The following is an 18,072-nucleotide window of genomic DNA, read 5'->3' on the forward strand; positions in this document are numbered from 1 at the left end:
GGTAATGTATTGACGTAGACAGAGAACTGGTTGGCAGACAGGAAGTAAAGAGTAGGAATAAACAGGTCCTTTTCAGAATGGCAGACAGTGACTAGTGGGGTACCGCAAGGTTCAGTGCTGGGACCCCAGCTATTTAAAATATACTTTAATGATTTAGACGAAGGAATTGAATGTAATATCTCCAAGTTTGCAGATGACACTAAGCTGGGTGGCAGTATGAGCTGTGAGGAGGATGCTAAGAGGCAGCAGGATGACTTGGGACAGGTTAGTTGAGTGGGCAAATGCATGGCAGATGCAGAATAATGTAGATAAATGTGAGGTTATCCTCTTTGGTGGCAAAAACAGGAAGGCAGATTATCTGAATGGTAACAGATTAGGAAAAGGGGAGGTGCAACGAGACCTGGGTGTCATGGTACATCACTCATTGAAAGCTGGCATGCAGGTACAGCAGGCGGTGAAGCCGCCAAATGGCATGTTGGCCTTCATAGCGAAAGGATTTGAGTATTGGAGCAGGGAGGTCTTACTGCAGTTGTACAGGGCCTTGGTGAGGCTACACCTTGAATATTGTATAAGTTTTGGTCTCCTAATCTGAAGGAGGTCATTCTTGCTATTGAGGGAGTGCAGCGAAGGTTCACCAGACTGATTTCCGGGATGACAGGACTGACATATGAAGAAAGACTGGATCGGCTGGGCTTATATTCACTGGAATTTAGATGAATGAGAGGGGATCTCATAGAAACATAAAATTGACAGGTTTGGACAGGTTAGATGCAGGAAGAATGTTCCCGATGTTGGGGAAGTCCAAAACCAGGGGTCACAGTCTAAGGGTAAGGGGTAAGCCATTTAAGACAGAGATGAGGAGAAACTTCTTCACTCAGTGAATTGTGAAACTGTGGAATTCCCTACCACAGAAAGTTATTAAGGCCAGTTTGTTAAGATATATTCAAAAGGGAGTTAGATGTGGCCCTTACGGCTAAAGGGATGAAGGGAGTATGGAGAGAAAGCAGGAATGGGTACTGAAGTTACATGATCAGACATGATCATATTGAATGGTGGTGCAGGCTCGAAGGGTCGAATGGCCTACTCCTGCATCTATTTTCTATGTTTCTATACTGCTATCGAGGAGGAGTGTGACATTCTGGATGAAATGGACATAGCGAGAGAGGAGGTATTAAAGGGTTTAGAAGCTATTAAAGTGGCTAAGTTCCCAGGCCCAGATGAAATGCATACCAGGCTGTTGAGCGAAGTAAAAGAAAAAATAGCAGAGGCCTTGACCATCATTTTCCAGTCCTCTTTGGATTTGGGCATGGTGCCGGAGGACTGCTAATGTGGTACCCTTGTTTAAGAAGGGAGAAAGGGATAGGCCGAGAAATTACACGCCCGTCAGCCTAACCTCAGTGGTGAGAAAATTATTGGAAAAAATCCTGTAAGACAGGATAAATCTACATTTAGAAAGGCAAGGATTAATTAGGGACAGTCAGCAGGGACTGGTTAAGGGAAGATCGTGTTTGACTAAGCTGATTAAATTTTTGGAGGAGGTAACCAGGAGGGTCGATGAGGGTCATGTATATGGACCTTTTGATAAGGTCCCACATGGCAAGACTGGTCACAAAGGTTAAAGCCCATGGGATCCAGGGCAAAGTTGGATCCAAAATTGGCTTAGAGGTAGGAAGCAAAGGGTAATGGTTGATGGATGTTTTTGTGACTAGAAGGATGTTTCCAGTGGGGTTCTGCAGGGCTCAGTACCAGGTCCCTTGCTTTTTGTGGTATATATCAATGATTTAGATTTGAATATAGGGAGTATGATCAAGAAGTTTGCAGATGACACTAAAATTGGCCGTGTGGTTAATAATGATGAGGAAAGTCATGGACTGCAGGAGGATATCAATCTACTGGTCAGGTGGGTAGAGCAGTGGCAAATGGAATTTAATTCAGAAAAGTGAGAGGTTTGGTAGGGCTAATAAAGAAAGGGTATACACATTAAACAGTAGGCCACTTAATAGTGTAGATGAACAAAGTGATCTTGGAGTGCATGTCCACAGATCCCTGAAAGTAGGTCAGGTGGATAAGGTAGTTAAGAAGGTATACAGAATGTTTGTCTTTATTGGCTGAGGCATAGAATACAAGAGCAGGGAGGTTATGCTTAAATTGTATAATACTCTCGTTAGGCCACAGCTGGAGTACTGTGTGCAGTTCTGGTCGCCGTATTATAGGAAGGACGTGATTGCACGAGCGAGGAGTCAGAGGAGATTTACTAGGATGCTGCCTGGAATGGAGAATCTTAGCTATGAGGACAGATTAGATAGGCTGAGTTTGTTCTCAATGGACCAGAGGAGATCTCATTGAGGTGTACAAAATTTTGAGAGGCCTGGATATAGTGGATAGCAAGGGCCTATTTCCATTGGTGGAGGGATCAATTACGTGGGGACATAGTTTTAAGGTGGTTGCTGGAAGGTTCAGAGGGGATTTGAGGGGGATCTTCACGCAGACGTTTGTGGGGTCTGGAACTCGCTGCCTGGAAGGGTGGTGGATGCAGAAACCCTCACCACATTTAAAAGGTGCTTGGATGGGCACTTACAGTGCCGTAACCTGCAGGGTTACAGACCTAGAACTGGTAATTGGGATTAGAGTGGATAACCTCTTGTTGGCCGGCGCAGATATGATGGCAAGTACTGCAGGGAATCGAATACAGCCAGGGCGTGATCTCCTACACTAGTGTCGATTGCCTGGATGGGTCGGAGAGGTATTTTCCCAGATTTTTTCCCCCAATTGGCCTGGGTTTTTAATCTGGTTTTTGCCTCTCCCAAGAAATCACATGGCTCCAGTTGGGGTAGAGTGTAGAATGTTTCAGTTTAAGGGATGTCGCAGTTGTGTGGGGCAGACTGGTTGGGCTGGGTGCTCTTGACCGTTCCGTCATTGTTCATAGATTTATATGTAACCTTCAGGGCTGCTGGTCGAGGGCCGTGCGGTTCTTTGTCGGCCAGCGCGGACATGATGGGCTAACACGGCCTCCTTCTGCGTTGTAAATTCTTATGTTTCTATGAACTTATTTTCTTTATTTATAGATTAAACTGAACCACTGGTTGTATGTTTCGAAGAGGTATACCTTCTTTCTCGAACAGAACTTTCCGATCTTGTCTTGACTCATTCTAGTATTTGGACTCTCCACACTTTGACTGTTTGTCTGCCTGACCCGCACTTAAAATTCTGACTTTCTCTTGGACTTGTTTCTGGTGCATCTGATATAGGATTTGCTATGGGTACTCTACTTGCAACAAGACTATCAGAATAAATTAAATCATCCTAACTTTCAACTCCTTCCAAATCGAAAGGTAAGATATGATCAATGTGAACAAGTCTGACCTTTCCATTGTCAAACATCTTGACCAAATATGTGCAAGGGCCACTTATCTTCACCACTCTTCCTGGAAACCACTTCAACCATTTATAGTGATAGTTCATCACTCTAACCTTCTGATTGAACGGCACACTTCTCTATTATGACTCTCTTTCTGCCTTGCTTGTTTCTCTTCTTCTGACTGTGCCAAGTTTGGCTTTAACGAGAACCTGGTTCATGACTGTTGTCTGAGGAACAACTCTGCTGTTTTCCACCAGTAGCGGTAGGAGTATTCCAATAGGTAATCAGAAAATTTTCCAGTTTGTGGTCCAACGATAACTGACCTTTCTTTGGATTTGGATCCAACATTTGCTTTACGAGGGCACGTTTGACAATGTGTACTGTGCGCTCTGCTGCACCATTTGAAGCAGGGTGGTACGGTGGAACTTCGGTATGTTTCACACCGTTCCTGCTCACGAACTCTTCTGAACAAAATTGCGGCCCATTATCAGTCACAATTTCTTCTGGATTGTATGAAGAAAACAATCTGCAAATTGTCTCATGTTTTTCTTATTATTCTCTGTATCGGAAACACTTCTATCCACTTCGAATAGCTATCACTATGAACATTCGCTGTCCTTCTAGCTCAGCAAAATCTATATGTAACCTTTTTCATACCCTGGGAGGCCATGTCCATGTTGATGGTGGTTTCTTGCTCACTGATTGACATGTTGTACACTGACTGACTATGTACTCTATCTCTTTATCCAAACCTGGCCACCATAAGTAATTGTGTGCAAAACACTTGGTAAAGCACTTTCCCAGGTGCTGGTCATGAAAATCTCCTAACAATTTAGACCTGAAACTATTTGGGATAACCGCTTTTGCTCCCCATATGATACAATCTTTATCCACTGACAATTTATTCCTACGACAAAGTATGGATCTTTCTCTGATACCTGGTTTAGACAGCCATTTGCTATATAATCATACACCTTTCACGTAACTGGGTCCCGTTTGGTTGTCTTACCAATCTCTTCAGCTGTGACTGGCAGCTCATCGATGTATGAGAAACAGAACACTTCTTCCCTATTGGGCGTAACTTGTGATGGGGATGGCAACCTTGACATAGCATCAGCATTACTGTGATCAGCTGATCGTCTATACTCAATGTCATACGTATATGCTGACAAAATCAACGCCCATCTCTGCATTCGGGCTGCAGCTAAGGTTGGAACTGGGAAATTTTAATGGACGATTGCTGTCAGGGGCTTCGTCAGTAACTACGGTAAACTTACGACCAACAAGTACGTGAAACTTCTTGACCCCAAAATCAATGCCAAAGCTTCCGTTTCGATCTGTGCATAATTCCGCTCACTGGCACAGAGTGCGTGAAGCAAAAGCACTCCCCACTGCCCCAACTCAGTCACACGCTAGCTTGATCACCTTAGATATGTCACAGTGAACTAATATGGTACTCATTATTAACTGGCTTTTACACTCTTTGAATGCTGTGTTGCATTCTTATTACCACTTCCAAGGGACCTGTTTTCTCAACAGCTCATTTAGTGGATGTAAAACTGTAGCCAAGCTTGGGAGAACTTTACGTAATAATTCAAAAGACCCAAAAATGATCGAAGTTCAGAGACATTCTTGAAAGTGGGTGCATTTCTGATTTCTTTCCCTTGGTTGGATGTAAACCATCGGTGTCTACTCTGTACCCCAAGTACTCCACCGAGTTTTGAAACAACTCAACACTTGTGAGCTGTTACTCGCACTCCGTGCTTCTCTAGCCATTTGAGCACTTTATTCAACATCTCAACATGGATTTGCCTGTTTGGTACTAAAATGGGGTAATTCAAATAACACTACCTTTTCAATCCCTTGCAGAATTTGGTTTTATCACCCCCTGGAATATGGCAGGGCGGAAGACACTCCATATGCTGGCCTACTGAACTGATATAGGCCGAGGTAAGTATTTATAGTCAAGCATGACTTGGACTCTTCATCTAACTCAAGTTGTAGGTAAGCGTTTGTTGGATCCAACTTTGTAAAGATCTGGCATTGTGAACAAATCCTCCATATTTGGCAACGTATTGGGTAATTACACTCTAGAACCTGGTTTATGGTTACCTTAGAATCACTGCACAACTTTACATTGACATCTGACTTAGGTACAACAACAATAGGTGTAGCCCAATTATTTAGATCTATCTTCGAGATAATGTTCTCAGTTTCTAGTCTTTTGAGTTCTTGCTCAACTTTCTCCTCGAGTGTGTTTAATATGGGACGTGGCTTGCAGGAAACTGGTCTAGCGTCCTTCTGCACTCTGACACTTGCCTTGAAGTCTTGGATCGGACTGAACTGTCTGTTTCGCAGAACACTGGGATACAGCTTGAAGACAATATTTATGATGCAAATTTCGTTTCCACGTGAAAAATCTAATTCCAATCCAGTTTCAGTGATCCCAACCAATTTCTACCCATCAAGGCAGGCTTGTCGCTTGCCACTATGAGGGGCAAGCTCTGATACTGATCCTTGTATCTCACTCGTATGGTGACACTTTCTACTATAGGGATTAGCTCTTCTGAGTAGCCTCGCAGCTCTACCTTCGATTTCTCTAGTCGCTAATCCTGCAACTCGTCGCGACAGTGATTCCGGTACTACGCTCACTGATGCCCAGTGTCGATTTCCATGGGTATCCTGGTTCCTGCATCGTCTACTTGGACGAGACTTCGCGAATCGTTGTTAGATACACTTTGTGCTCCTGATGACGTGAATCTCCAGAAACTCCTCGTCCTGCTGCTTCTCTTCAACGCTATGTGGTGTCTGGCGATTTCTACTTCTAGCATTTCCAGTCGGTTTATTCTTCTGTTGGCACACCTTCGCAAGATGCCCAGTTTTCTTGCAGCAGAAACACTCTGCCTTCTAAGGATAAGGGGTAGGCCATTTAGAACCGAGATAAGGAGAAACTTCTTCACTCAGAGTTGTGAATTCTCTACCGCAGAGTTGTTGATGCCAGTTCGTTAGATATATTCAAGAAGGAGTTAGATATGGCCCTTATGGCTGAAGGGGTCAAGGGGTATGGAGAGAAAGCAGGAAAGGGGTACCAAGGTGAATGATCAGCCATGATCTTATTGAATGGTGGTGCAGGCTCGAAGGGCCGAATGGCCTACTCCTGCACCTATTTTCTATGTTTCACATATGAACAGCTATGTGTTGCCGCAGGCATCGATACCACAATTTCAACGCACTGTTTCCATGGCCAGTTGCTGAGGTCTTGGGGCCCAACTGCCTTTTACTTTTAGCCTGCAGCCGATTCACCTCGGTTGTCTGACGACTGGAAACGGTGCAAAATTCTCGGGAGTATTGGCCGGCCATATCCATCAACATACTGTCTGACAGGCTAAATCAAGTCAAGTTAGGGGTCGTCAACAATTTACTTCTGATACTTTCATTTTTCATCCCACAAACAAAGCGGTCACGCAAGGTTCGGTCCCGAAAGTTTCCAAAATGACAGGTGAATGGATAGCGTTTTTAAAGCAACAATGTATTCCCTGATACCCTCATCACTTAATTGATCGTGTGTTCCAAAACGATAACTTTCAGCAATTTCCAGGGGCTCAGGATTGTAGTGCTGGAATCTCCTTCAGGGGCGTGTCCTAAGGCTCGGTGGGAACAAGCACATTTTTCAGGGTTTCAAACACCTCGGGGCCTGCTTCAGTCAAGAAAATAGCCCGTTTCCTTTCTAAAACCGCCCAGCTCCGGTTTACATCATCAGGAACGTCGATGATACTATTGCCGGTGTAAAAGTGTCTCGGTTTCGATGGAACTCACCAAAGCGCCCTATTATTCCTATAGGCGCAGCCATCTGTACTCTGGCAACGTCAACAGTTCAGCCACATGCTCAAAATTTACCTCGGATGTTTAAGTTTTTCTGCAAAACTAAGAACCTCTATAGTCCTTCCATCGGTTGGCAGGATTATCCTTCAACAAAAATTTCAGCTAGGGAATCCGCAATCACATCCTCGATGCCAATTCTGAGATATCTTGAGACAGCAAGTAAAGAGAACTGCACAACATAGCTCCCGGGTAAGAACTACACAGCACAGGGCTTTATTATTATATGCATCATATGGCTCTATAACACCCAGTATTGACTACTGCTTTGCTATTTCGCTTTAAGTACACAGTTCAATGTTGCCAGTGAAGCCCAGTGTTAGCACACTGAATATCTCACACAATGATTCAGCACAGAAGTCCATTCAGCTCACCTTGCCTAGCTGGCTCGCTGAGTTATTCAATTAGTCATTGTCCTTTTCCCCCATAGCTCTGCAACGTTTCACTTTTCAAGTATATATCTAATTCCCTTTTGAAAGTGACGACTGAATCTGCTTCCACCACCCAGTGTGCTCCAGATCACAAGTCACTATAAAAACAAAAATATCCTTGTGTCGCCTCTGGATCGTTTGCCATTCACCTTAAATCTGTGTCCTCTAGTTATGGGGAGAAAGTATAATTAAAGTACCATGTCACTTCATTATCTCAGTACTGCTGCTGAAATGGGGCCTCGGGCAAAGGGATTAATTATTATTGGATGGAACCAGTCGCAAAGCCTCAGCACTGGAGCTGGAAGGAAGCTCTCTGTACTTGTGTTTAGATGAGAAGTGCTTGGTTTGTTACCACAAGGCACCTTTGCTGCATTCCTGAAACAAGCACCAAAGAAGCATCAGGCAGACACACACAACACCGACCCGAATACTTACTGGCTGAGCTGAGTATGGAGTTGGCCAGTTTTTGCCGTGCTCTGTGGGATGGATCAGACAGGCTGGCCGTTAACAAGCCTTTATGTTTTAACGAGAGCTTTTTGGAGGCTTTGTTCTTGTCCAGTGATTTATTTTGCCAATGACCTTTCAATACAGGCTGGAAGTGCATGTTCAGTGGAATATCTGAGGAGAAAAACAACAAATATAAAAACATCCTTCCAATTCTCAGCATCAACAATTTACGAGAAATGCCTATCGCTTTCCAAGTTCCATAGTGACGCTGTCTTACCAGCAGAGTCCTGAAATCTGGTACCATGTCTCTACAAAACTGAGTAAGTTAGAGCTAGAATTTCAAACACACAACCAGAAAATGCATTTTTTTTGTGTATGCATTATTCCCCTATGAGGGTCTCTGGAATAATGCATCCTTCGTGCTGTCACTAGCCATTTAAACCACACAATGGCGGTCCTATATAAAAGCACATTCATCCCCATTAGCTTCAAGTGAGCCAGCATGCCAGAAAGGCAGCACACCAACTTAAACTGTACACCCCCTCTAATGTTACCCGAGAATAACTTACAATAACGGTCATGGTAAAGAACTAGGTTAAAAACACATTCGCCGGACTGATTCCCTAGATGTTGTAGTGCTTTTATGTAAGTCATGTGGTTTAAATGACCAGCGTTAGGTCAAAAAATAGTGAAATATATAGTATGCAGTATTTTGATAAGTGATGAAGGCCTCCCCACCCAAAGTTCCCCATCCAAAACTAGAACAAAAACCTTTGGGAATTGTATCTAAATCCCAACCCGGATATGTGCTTACTCCCTTGTGCCACATTATCCTGTTCACAGTGGAGAAGACACACAGATCTCTCCTTGCAGCTGCATGGTGCAGCCACCAGGTGGGGTGCTCAAATGGTGCAGAAAAGGTTTGCATTAAATCTACTGCAGAGATGTTGGTTGAAGCACACTGATGTTTTTGGTGTGGGTGGGGTAATCAACTATGCTACAAACTGTTCCTTTCCAACACAAACAAATCAGAACACGGTCATCTGAAGTGTGAGAGCAACCCGCCCTGCTTATTTTGGATACAGCCTTTAAACTACAGATCCCCTTTCAGCCACAAGGTGGGGCCCTAACAGGTGAGGGAACCAACATCACAACATTGCTCCAGAGGTTGAATAGAGCAGTTCCTGTTATGTAATGCTTCTGGTTCGAACAATGTAACATTCACTAGTTTGAGATCCTTATGTGACCGGCTCCAGCAATAATTTCATTTTGTAACCCATCGGATAAACATATTGGATAGAAATGTAATTGGGTTCTGGATAAATGAATGTACACAGCGGGTCCAGCAGTTTCCGGAGAGACAGAGGCTAACGTTTTGGAGACCCTTGGCTGATCAGGAGACCCATTTGAAATGTTAACTTGCCCTTTCGTTTTACAGACACAGGTAAACCGCTATGCATTTCCAGTTTGTTTTATTTGATTTCTGGTTATGCTTTCAACTCCCGATAAACAAAAGAAACACGGGCTCACCTTGTCTCCGAAGCCCCTTACTCTGTATATGAAATCCCATTTTTAATTGACAATGAGTGGAAATATCACACAGGCCTGTGAGCAGGTATCTTTGTGCCATGACATTGTGTCTGACGGGACTGGACAGGTTAGATGCAGGAAGAATGTTCCCGATGTTGGGGAAGTCCAGAACCAGGGCTCACAGTCTAAGGATAAGGGGTAAGTCATTTAGGACCGAGATGAGGAGAAACTTCTTCACCCAGAGAGTGGTGAACCTGTGGAATTCTCTACCACAGAAAGTTGTTGAGGCCAGTTCGTTAGATATATTCAAAAGGGAGCTAGATGTGGCCCTTACGGCTAAAGGGATCAAAGGGTATGGATAGAAAGCAGGAATGGGGTACTGAAGTTGCATGATCAGCCATGATCATATTGAATGGTGGTGCAGGCTCAAAGGGCCGAATGGCCTACTCCTGCACCTATTTTCTATGTTTCTATGACATCACTGTGAAACATTGATAGATTGATAGTGCAGATGAGAATCCACGGCTGATGGCAGTGACTTTGTTTTGTTGCATCACCATTCGGTTATTTACCTAACTTGGGGTATGAACATCTGACAGAGCCTTGGGATACAGTCTACATTCCATTCAAGTGCTGACCATAACTCGTTAACTTGGCTACTGATTAAAAAGTAAATCACATGCCCCTCTACGTGAACACCATACAGATAGCCATCACTGCAGTCAGTAATACCCGGTGTTAATACCATACAGAATTAATTGCAAATTACCTGCCCAAAACTATCGACTCTTCGCTTTAGCTGTAACCAGGGAAACTAATGCTGCTCCAAAACAAACCAGAACTCTCAACAAGGTAATGCTAACAATTGGTCAAGTATTCTCCCGATTATTCAGTCGGAAAGGAAAGTGCATAACTCGGTCGTTGCCATGTTTCAGTATTTTTTTTTAAACCATTTTTCCACAGAAAGGATTTGGAAACAAAAATTACATTCCAAAAATGGATGTTTAAAGCAAAGCATATCCATAAGTTTTTAAAAAATCCCAAACCCATGACCTCCACCACCCAGAAGGACAAGGGCAGCAGGCGCATGGGAACACCACCACCTCCATGTTCCCCTTCAAGACACACATCCTGACATGGAAATAAATCGCCGTTCCTTCATCGTCGCTGGGTCAAAATGCTGGAAACTCCCGCCCCAACAGCACTGTGGGAGCACCTTCACCACAGGGACTGCAGTGGTTCAAGGCAGCAGCTCACCACCACCTTCTCAAGGGGCAATTAGGGATGGCCAGCGACGCCCACATCCCATGAACAAATAAAAAAACAAGGCACAGAGGCACAAAATGGTTAAAATCTTGCTGAGTTAAGCTTAAGATGTTGTTTCCCAACAGAATGCAAATAATAAACAATTGTTAACATGTCTTGGCAGTTAATAAACACCTCACATCCACTGTGCCAAGATGTCTCAACAACTAGCGTTTATATAGCACCTTTAACGTAATAAGAAGTCCCAAGTGGCTTCAGAGGAGCGATATCCGACAAAATGTGACACTGAGTCACATACGGAGATATTTGAACAGGTGACCATAAGCTTGGTGAAAGAGGAAGGAACGCCTTAAAGGAGGAGAGGGATAGAGGCAGAGAGGTTCAGAGAGCGACTTCCAGAGTTTAGGGTTGAGGCAGCTTCTGGCACAGCCACCAGTGGTGGGGCGAAGGATATCAGCGATGCACAAGAGGTCAGAATTGAATGAACAGAGATCTCATGGGGTTGTGGGGCTGGAGGAGGTTACAGAGATAGGGAGGAGCGAGGCCATGGAGGGATTTGTAGACCGGGATGAGAATTTTAAATCTGAAGTGTTGCTGGACCGGGAGCCAGTGTCGGTCAGGAAGCACAATGGTGATGGGTGAACGGGACTTAGTCCGAGTTAGGATTCAGACAGCAGAATTTCGGAAGAATTGAAGTTTACAGAGGGTGGAAGATAGGAGGCCAGCCTAGAGAGTATTGGAAGTCTCTGGTCACTTCAGGTTGTGAACACTGGGATACAAAATAACATAAGATAAACAGCCAGTCAGATCTTCAAACAATGTTTCGAGGCTTCAGATGATACAAGCCAAATTCAGTCATCGAGTGCTTGTGCAGATGAGGGGCAGTGAATCTGCAGGTAAGTTCACTGGCAAGAGGTTAAGGTGAAGGGGTTAAGGATTTATCTGCTGCTCTGAGTAATCTCCATTACAAGGCTTTCCTCAGCAATAATCCCAGTGTTATAAAACTAACATTAAAAAATATAACCATAATTGGAAGCAAGTTGCCATACTTGGAGGAGGGTTGATCTCACCCAACAGTAGTTGGCAAATGTGAGTGGAAAGTGAATGTAGAACTGATTACTACTGTCTGCCGTTTACTGCTACAGGACAAATTTGTGGAAATAGCTCCAAATGATTTAGGAACTTGGTTACTTGATCATGAGTGCAAAAACTCTCAAGCAACTGGGCACACATGTTGATCAATTTATGTCCTTGTGAGCTCAGGTGAGCCGTCACACGATTGGCCTGTCACAGAAGAATCAGAGAATCATAGTAACATACACCACAGAAGGAGGCCATTCGGCCCATCGTGTCCACGCCAGCCACAAGAGGCTATCCAGCCGAATCCCACTTTCCAGCTCTCGGTCCGCAGCCCTGCAGGTTACGGCACTTCAAGGGCACATCCAAGTACTTTTTAAATGTGGTGAGGGTTTCTGCCTCTACCACCCTTTCAGGCAGTGAGTTCCAGACCCCCACCACCCTCTGGGTGAAGAAATTTCCCCTTGAATCCCCTCTAAACCTTCTACCAATTACTTTAAATCTATGCCCCCTGGTTGTTGACCCCTCTGCCAAGGGAAATAGGCCCTTTCTAGCCGCTATATCTAGGCCCCTCAATGAGGTCTCCCCTCAGCCTCCTCTGTTCCAAGGAAAACAAACCCAGCCTATCCAATCTTTCCTCATAGCTAAGAATCTTCCTGCAACATCCTTGTAAATCTCCACTGCATCCTCTCCAGTGCAATCACGCCCTTCTTGTAATGCGGTGACCAGAACTGCACGCAGTACTCCAGCTGTGGCCTAACCAGTGTTTTATACAGTTCAAAAATAACCTCCCTGCTCTTGTATTCTATGCCTCAGCTAATAAAGACAAGCATTCCGTATGACTTATTAACCACCTTATCAACCTGGCCTGTTACCTTCAGGGATCTGTGGAGAAGCACTCCAAGGTCCTTTTGTTCCTCTCCACTTTTCAGTGTCCGACCATTTAATGTGTATTCCCTTTCCTGGTTAGCCCTCCCCAAATGCATTTCTTCACACTTACCTGGATTGAATTCCATTTGCCACTGTTCTGCCCACCTGACCAGTACATTGATATCTTCCTGCAGTCTACAGCTTTTTCTTCATCATCAACCACACAGCCTATTTTAGTATCATCTGCAAATTTCTTAATCATACTCTTTACATTCAAGTCTAGATCATTGATGTATGCCACAAAAAGCAAGGGACCAAGTTCTGAGCCCTGCGGAACCCCCACGGTCAGCCCATGGACAAACCCTCAGCAAGTTAGTTGGCCCACTCCCCCTCAATAAGGCTGCAGAGTGGGGGGGGGGGGGGGGGCGGTCAGAGTTCTGAAGATATCGGGTTTCAAATGTGACAGACTAGGTTAAATCGTTCGTCCAGTGATCTCCTGGACTAGTTTAGATCGACTAAGAGCATAGGAGACCTATTTCCCAGATAGTCCCCTCCCCTCCCATTAACTGAGGATTTTAGCCTCTCCCAGGAGATCACATGGCTTTTGGGTGGGGTGGGGAGCGTACATTTTGTGATATACAAGGTAGCTCAATTGTGTGGGGCGGGCTGGATGGTCCAGTTTTTACCTGTCTGTCATTGTTCTTGTCTCAGATTTCCTGAAGGCAAGCGGGGAGGCTGCATTAATCCACATGGTGTTAGATAAGCAATAATGCAGTCACTGCCCGGTGACAGTAAATGGGATGCATACAAGAGGGTTGTGCAATACCGGCTGCTGATTCATGGCAGAGCATGACACAGCCTGGTGAAGGACTACCTTACGTTAAAGGGCAAAGTTGCTTGCATTTGGGGGCTGTGGCCAAAGTTTGGTGAAATATGTAGGTGCTACGGAACTGTTTAGTATTTAATAGGGAAGGGCAGATACCAAGTTACAGAATAAGTGCTGAGGTAAGGAGGTCAGGGTGTGCACTGCAGGGCTGGCCTTATTGACCCAGTGCAGGTAGCTGCTGAAGTCACTCACTGAGTTGTACAAGGACTAGGGGGCATACACACTAAGAACTGGGCTGATATCAGGCCGAGGCTCTGCTGGTCTAGCCCTGAGCACAGCAGCTGGGGGGGGGGGGGGGGGGGAAGAAATGGGACCAGGGCAAACCAAATTACTTTAGGGGTTTCACAATCCAGGGAGTGGGGCTGGATAGCACAAACCGAGGGAGCAGGACTAAGTGCAGCTTGACAATTGCATCCAAGGGCTCAGGGAATAGACAGAGCGAAAGCTTACCCCTCACGTTTCATAGAATTAAAAAATACATCATACCCCGGGGGAACAGGAGCAGGTTGTTCAGGATGGCATGGAGCATTCAGGAAGCAGGTTTGCACCACATACCCGGTGCCAGATATGCTCGAGGGGGACAGATGGGTAGCAAGCTGGCATCTTCCATTGCTCGAACAGGGCAAGCTGTTAGTTGGTTCTGGGGGAGGTGGAACCAGTACAAACCAGACGGTCTGCACCTGGGCAGGACCGGAACCAATGTCCTAGGGGGAGTGTTTGCTAGTGCTGTTGGGGAGGAGTTAAACTAATATGGCAGGGGGATGGGAACCAATGCAGGGAGACAGAGGGAAACAAAAAGGACACAAAAACAAAAGACAGAAAGGAGATGAGTAAAAGTGGAGGGCAGAGAAACCCAAGGCAAAAAACAAAAAGGGCCACGGTACAGCAAAATTCTAAAGGGTCAAAGTGTATTAAAAAGGCAAGCATGAAACTCGGTGCCTCAATGCAAGGAGTATTCGGAACCCAGGAGAGTTCTCTGAGCTAGTTAGAATGGGTGAGAGCTCAGATGAACAGGATCCCAAGAAAGAATGCAAAAGGCAGGAAGCAACAGAGCAGAGTAGCACTGGGGTAAGTGTAAACCACAAGGTGATAGGAAGGGGCAATATGTATGAATATAAAGGGGCTGCAGGAGGGGTCAAAACTAAAAATCATGGTTTAAAAACTAGTATTAAAACACTCTACCTAAACGCACGCAGCATTCAAAATAAAGTAAATGAGTTGACGGCACAAATCATGACAAATGGGTATGATTTGGTGGCCATTACAGAAACGTGGTTGCAGGGTGGCCAAGACTGGGAATTAAACATACAGGGGTATCTGACAATTCGGAAAGACAGACAAGAGGGAAATGAAGTGGGGTAGCTCTGTTAGTAAAGGAAGATATCAGGGCAGTTGTGAGAGACGATATTGGCTCTAATGAACAAAATGTTGAATCATTGTGGGTGGAGATTCGAGATAATAAGGGGAAAAAGTCACTGGTGGGCGTAGTTTATAGACCCCCAAATAATAACTTCACGGTGGAGCAGGCAATAATCAAGGGAATAATGGAGGCATGTGAAAAAGGAACGGCAGTAATCATGGGGGATTTTAACCTACATATCGATTGGTCAAATCAAATCGCACGGGGTAGCCTTGAGGAGGAATTCATAGAATGCATACAGGATCGTTTCTGAGAACAGTATGTTACAGAACCTACAAGGGAGCAAGCTATCTTAGATCTGGTCCTGTGTAATGAGACAGGAATAATAAACGATCTCCTAGTAAAAGATCCTCTCGGAATGAGTGATCACAGTATGGTTGAATTTGTAATACAGATTGAGGGTGAGGAAGTAGTGTCTCAAACGAGCATACTATGCTTAAACAAAGGGGACTACAGTGGGATGAGGGCAGAGTTGGCTAAAGTAGACTGGAAACACAGACTAAACGGTGGCACAATTGAGGAACAGTGGAGGACTTTTAAGGAGCTCTTTCATAGTGCTCAACAAAAATATGTTCCAGTGAAATAGAAGGACGGTAAGAGAAGGGATAACCAGCCGTGGATAACCAAGGAAATAAAGGAGGGTATCAAATTAAAAACCAATGCGTATAAGGTGGCCAAGGTTAGTGGGAAACTAGAAGATTGGGAAAATTTTAAATGACAGCAATGACTGACTAAGAAAGCAATAAAGAAAGGAAAGATTGATTACGAAAGTAAACTTGCGCAAAACATAAAAACAGATAGTAAAAGCTTTTACAGATAAATAAAACGGAAAAGAGTGACTAAAGTAAATGTTGGTCCCTTAGAAGATGAGAAGCGGGATTTAATAATGGAAAATGTGGAAATGGCTGAGACCGTAAACAATTATTTTGCTTCGGTCTTCACAGTGGAAGACACAAAAATCATGCCAAAAATTGCTGGTCACAGGAATGTGCGAAGGGAGGACCTTGAGATAATCACTATCACTAGGGGGGTAGTGCTGGACAGGCTAATGGGACTCAAGGTAGACAAGTCCCCTGGTCCTGATGAAATGCATCCCACGGAAGTTATAGCAGATGCATTCATTATAATCTACCAAAATTCTCTGGACTCTGGGGAGGTACCAGCGGATTGGAAAGCAGCTAATGTAACGCCTCTGTTTAAAAAAGGGGGCAGACAAAAGGCAGGTAACTATAGGCCGGTTAGTTTAACATCTGTAGTGGGGAAAATGCTTTAAACTATTAAGGGAGAAATAGCGGGACATCTAGATAGGAATAGTGCAATCAAGCAGACGCAGCATGGATTCATGAAGGGGAAATCATGTTTAACTAATTTACTGGAATTCTTTGAGGATATAACGAGCATGGTGGATAGAGGTGTACCGATGAATGTGGTGTATTTAGATTTCCAAAAGGCATTTGATAAGGTGCCACACAAAAGGTTACTGCAGAAGATAAAGGTACTGCAGAAGATAAGGTACGCAGAGTCAGAGGAAATGTATTAGCATGGATAGAGAATTGGCTGGCTAACAGAAAGCAGAGTCGGGATAAATGGGTTCTTTTCGGGTTGGAAATCGGTGGTTAGTGGTATGCCACAGGGATCGGTGCTGGGACCACAACTGTTTACAATATACATAGATGACCTGGAAGAGGGGACAGAGTGTAGTGTAACAAAATTTGCAGATAACACTAAGATTAGTGATAAAGCGGGTTGTGTAGAGGACACAGAGAGGCTGCAAAGAGATTTAGATAGGTTAAGCGAATGGGCTAAGGTTTGGCAGATGGAATACAATGTCGGAAAATGAGGTCATCCACCTTGGAAAAAAAAACAGTAAAAGGGAATATTATTTGAATGGGGGGAAATTACAACATGCTGCGGTGCAGAGGGACCTGGGGGTCCTTGTGCATGAATCCCAAAAAGTTAGTTTGCAGGTGCAGCAGGTAATCAGGAAGGCGAATGGAATGTTGGCCTTCATTGCGAGAGGGATGGAGTACAAAAGCAGGGAGGTCCTGCTGCAACTGTACAGGATATTGGTGAGGCCGCACCTGGAGTACTGCGTGCAGTTTTGATCACCTTACTTAAGGAAGGAAGGATATACTAGCCTTGGAGGGGGTACAGAGACGATTCACTAGGCTGATTCCGGAGATGATGGGGTTACCTTATGATGATAGATTGAGTAGACTGGGTCTTTACTCATTGGAGTTCAGAAAGATGAGGGGTGATCTTATAGAAACATTTAAAATAATGAAAGGGATAGACAAGATAGAGGCAGAGAGGTTGTTTCCACTGGTCGGGGGGACTAGAACTAAGGGGCACAGCCTCAAAATACGGGGGAGCCAATTTAAAACCGAGTTGAGAAGGAATTTCTTCTCCCAGAGGGTTGTGAATCTGTGGAATTCTCTGCCCAAGGAAGCAGTTGAGGCTAGCTCATTGAATGTATTCAAATCACAGATAGATAGATTTTTAACCAATAAGGGAATTAAGGGTTATGGGGAGCGGGCGGGTAAGTGGAGCTGAGTCCACGGCCAGATCAGCCATGATCTTGTTGAATGGTGGAGCAGGCTCGAGGGGCTAGATGGCTTATTCCTGTTCCTAATTCTTATGTTCTTATGTTATGGATGGAAAGGCAGAGGCAGCCTGGGAGCAGAATCCCAAGATGAAGTTCAGGATGACAGGCAGTCCTGCTGCCAGGGCCGCACAACCAAGTTGGGCCCACCAGATGCTGCCTACCCTGTGGCACAATACGTGGAACAGTAGTTGAGGCAAGGGGGTCACAGGCGCTCGGCACAGTAGATGCGCATCTCTCAGGCAGGTTTCCACGCAGCCTGCCAGCTCCTGGGTCAAGGAGGAACGGCATTCCTGCTGGTGCACT

General features: G+C 44.8%; 1 protein-coding gene across 9 annotated transcripts in view; it reads right to left on the reverse strand.

Moving 5' to 3' along the window:
• LOC139234015 (KAT8 regulatory NSL complex subunit 1-like) overlaps window positions 1-18,072 on the reverse strand; it is a 217,478-nt gene that overhangs the window by 22,635 nt on the left and 176,771 nt on the right. For all 9 annotated transcript variants that reach the window (XM_070864840.1, XM_070864837.1, XM_070864836.1 and 6 more), the window contains one exon: window positions 8,104-8,286. In XM_070864840.1, coding sequence (XP_070720941.1) covers window positions 8,104-8,286 — 183 coding nt within the window. The remainder of the gene's footprint in view (window positions 1-8,103; window positions 8,287-18,072) is intronic.

This window comes from Pristiophorus japonicus, chromosome 21, assembly GCF_044704955.1.
Source record: "Pristiophorus japonicus isolate sPriJap1 chromosome 21, sPriJap1.hap1, whole genome shotgun sequence".
Classification (NCBI taxonomy): Eukaryota; Metazoa; Chordata; class Chondrichthyes; family Pristiophoridae; genus Pristiophorus; species Pristiophorus japonicus.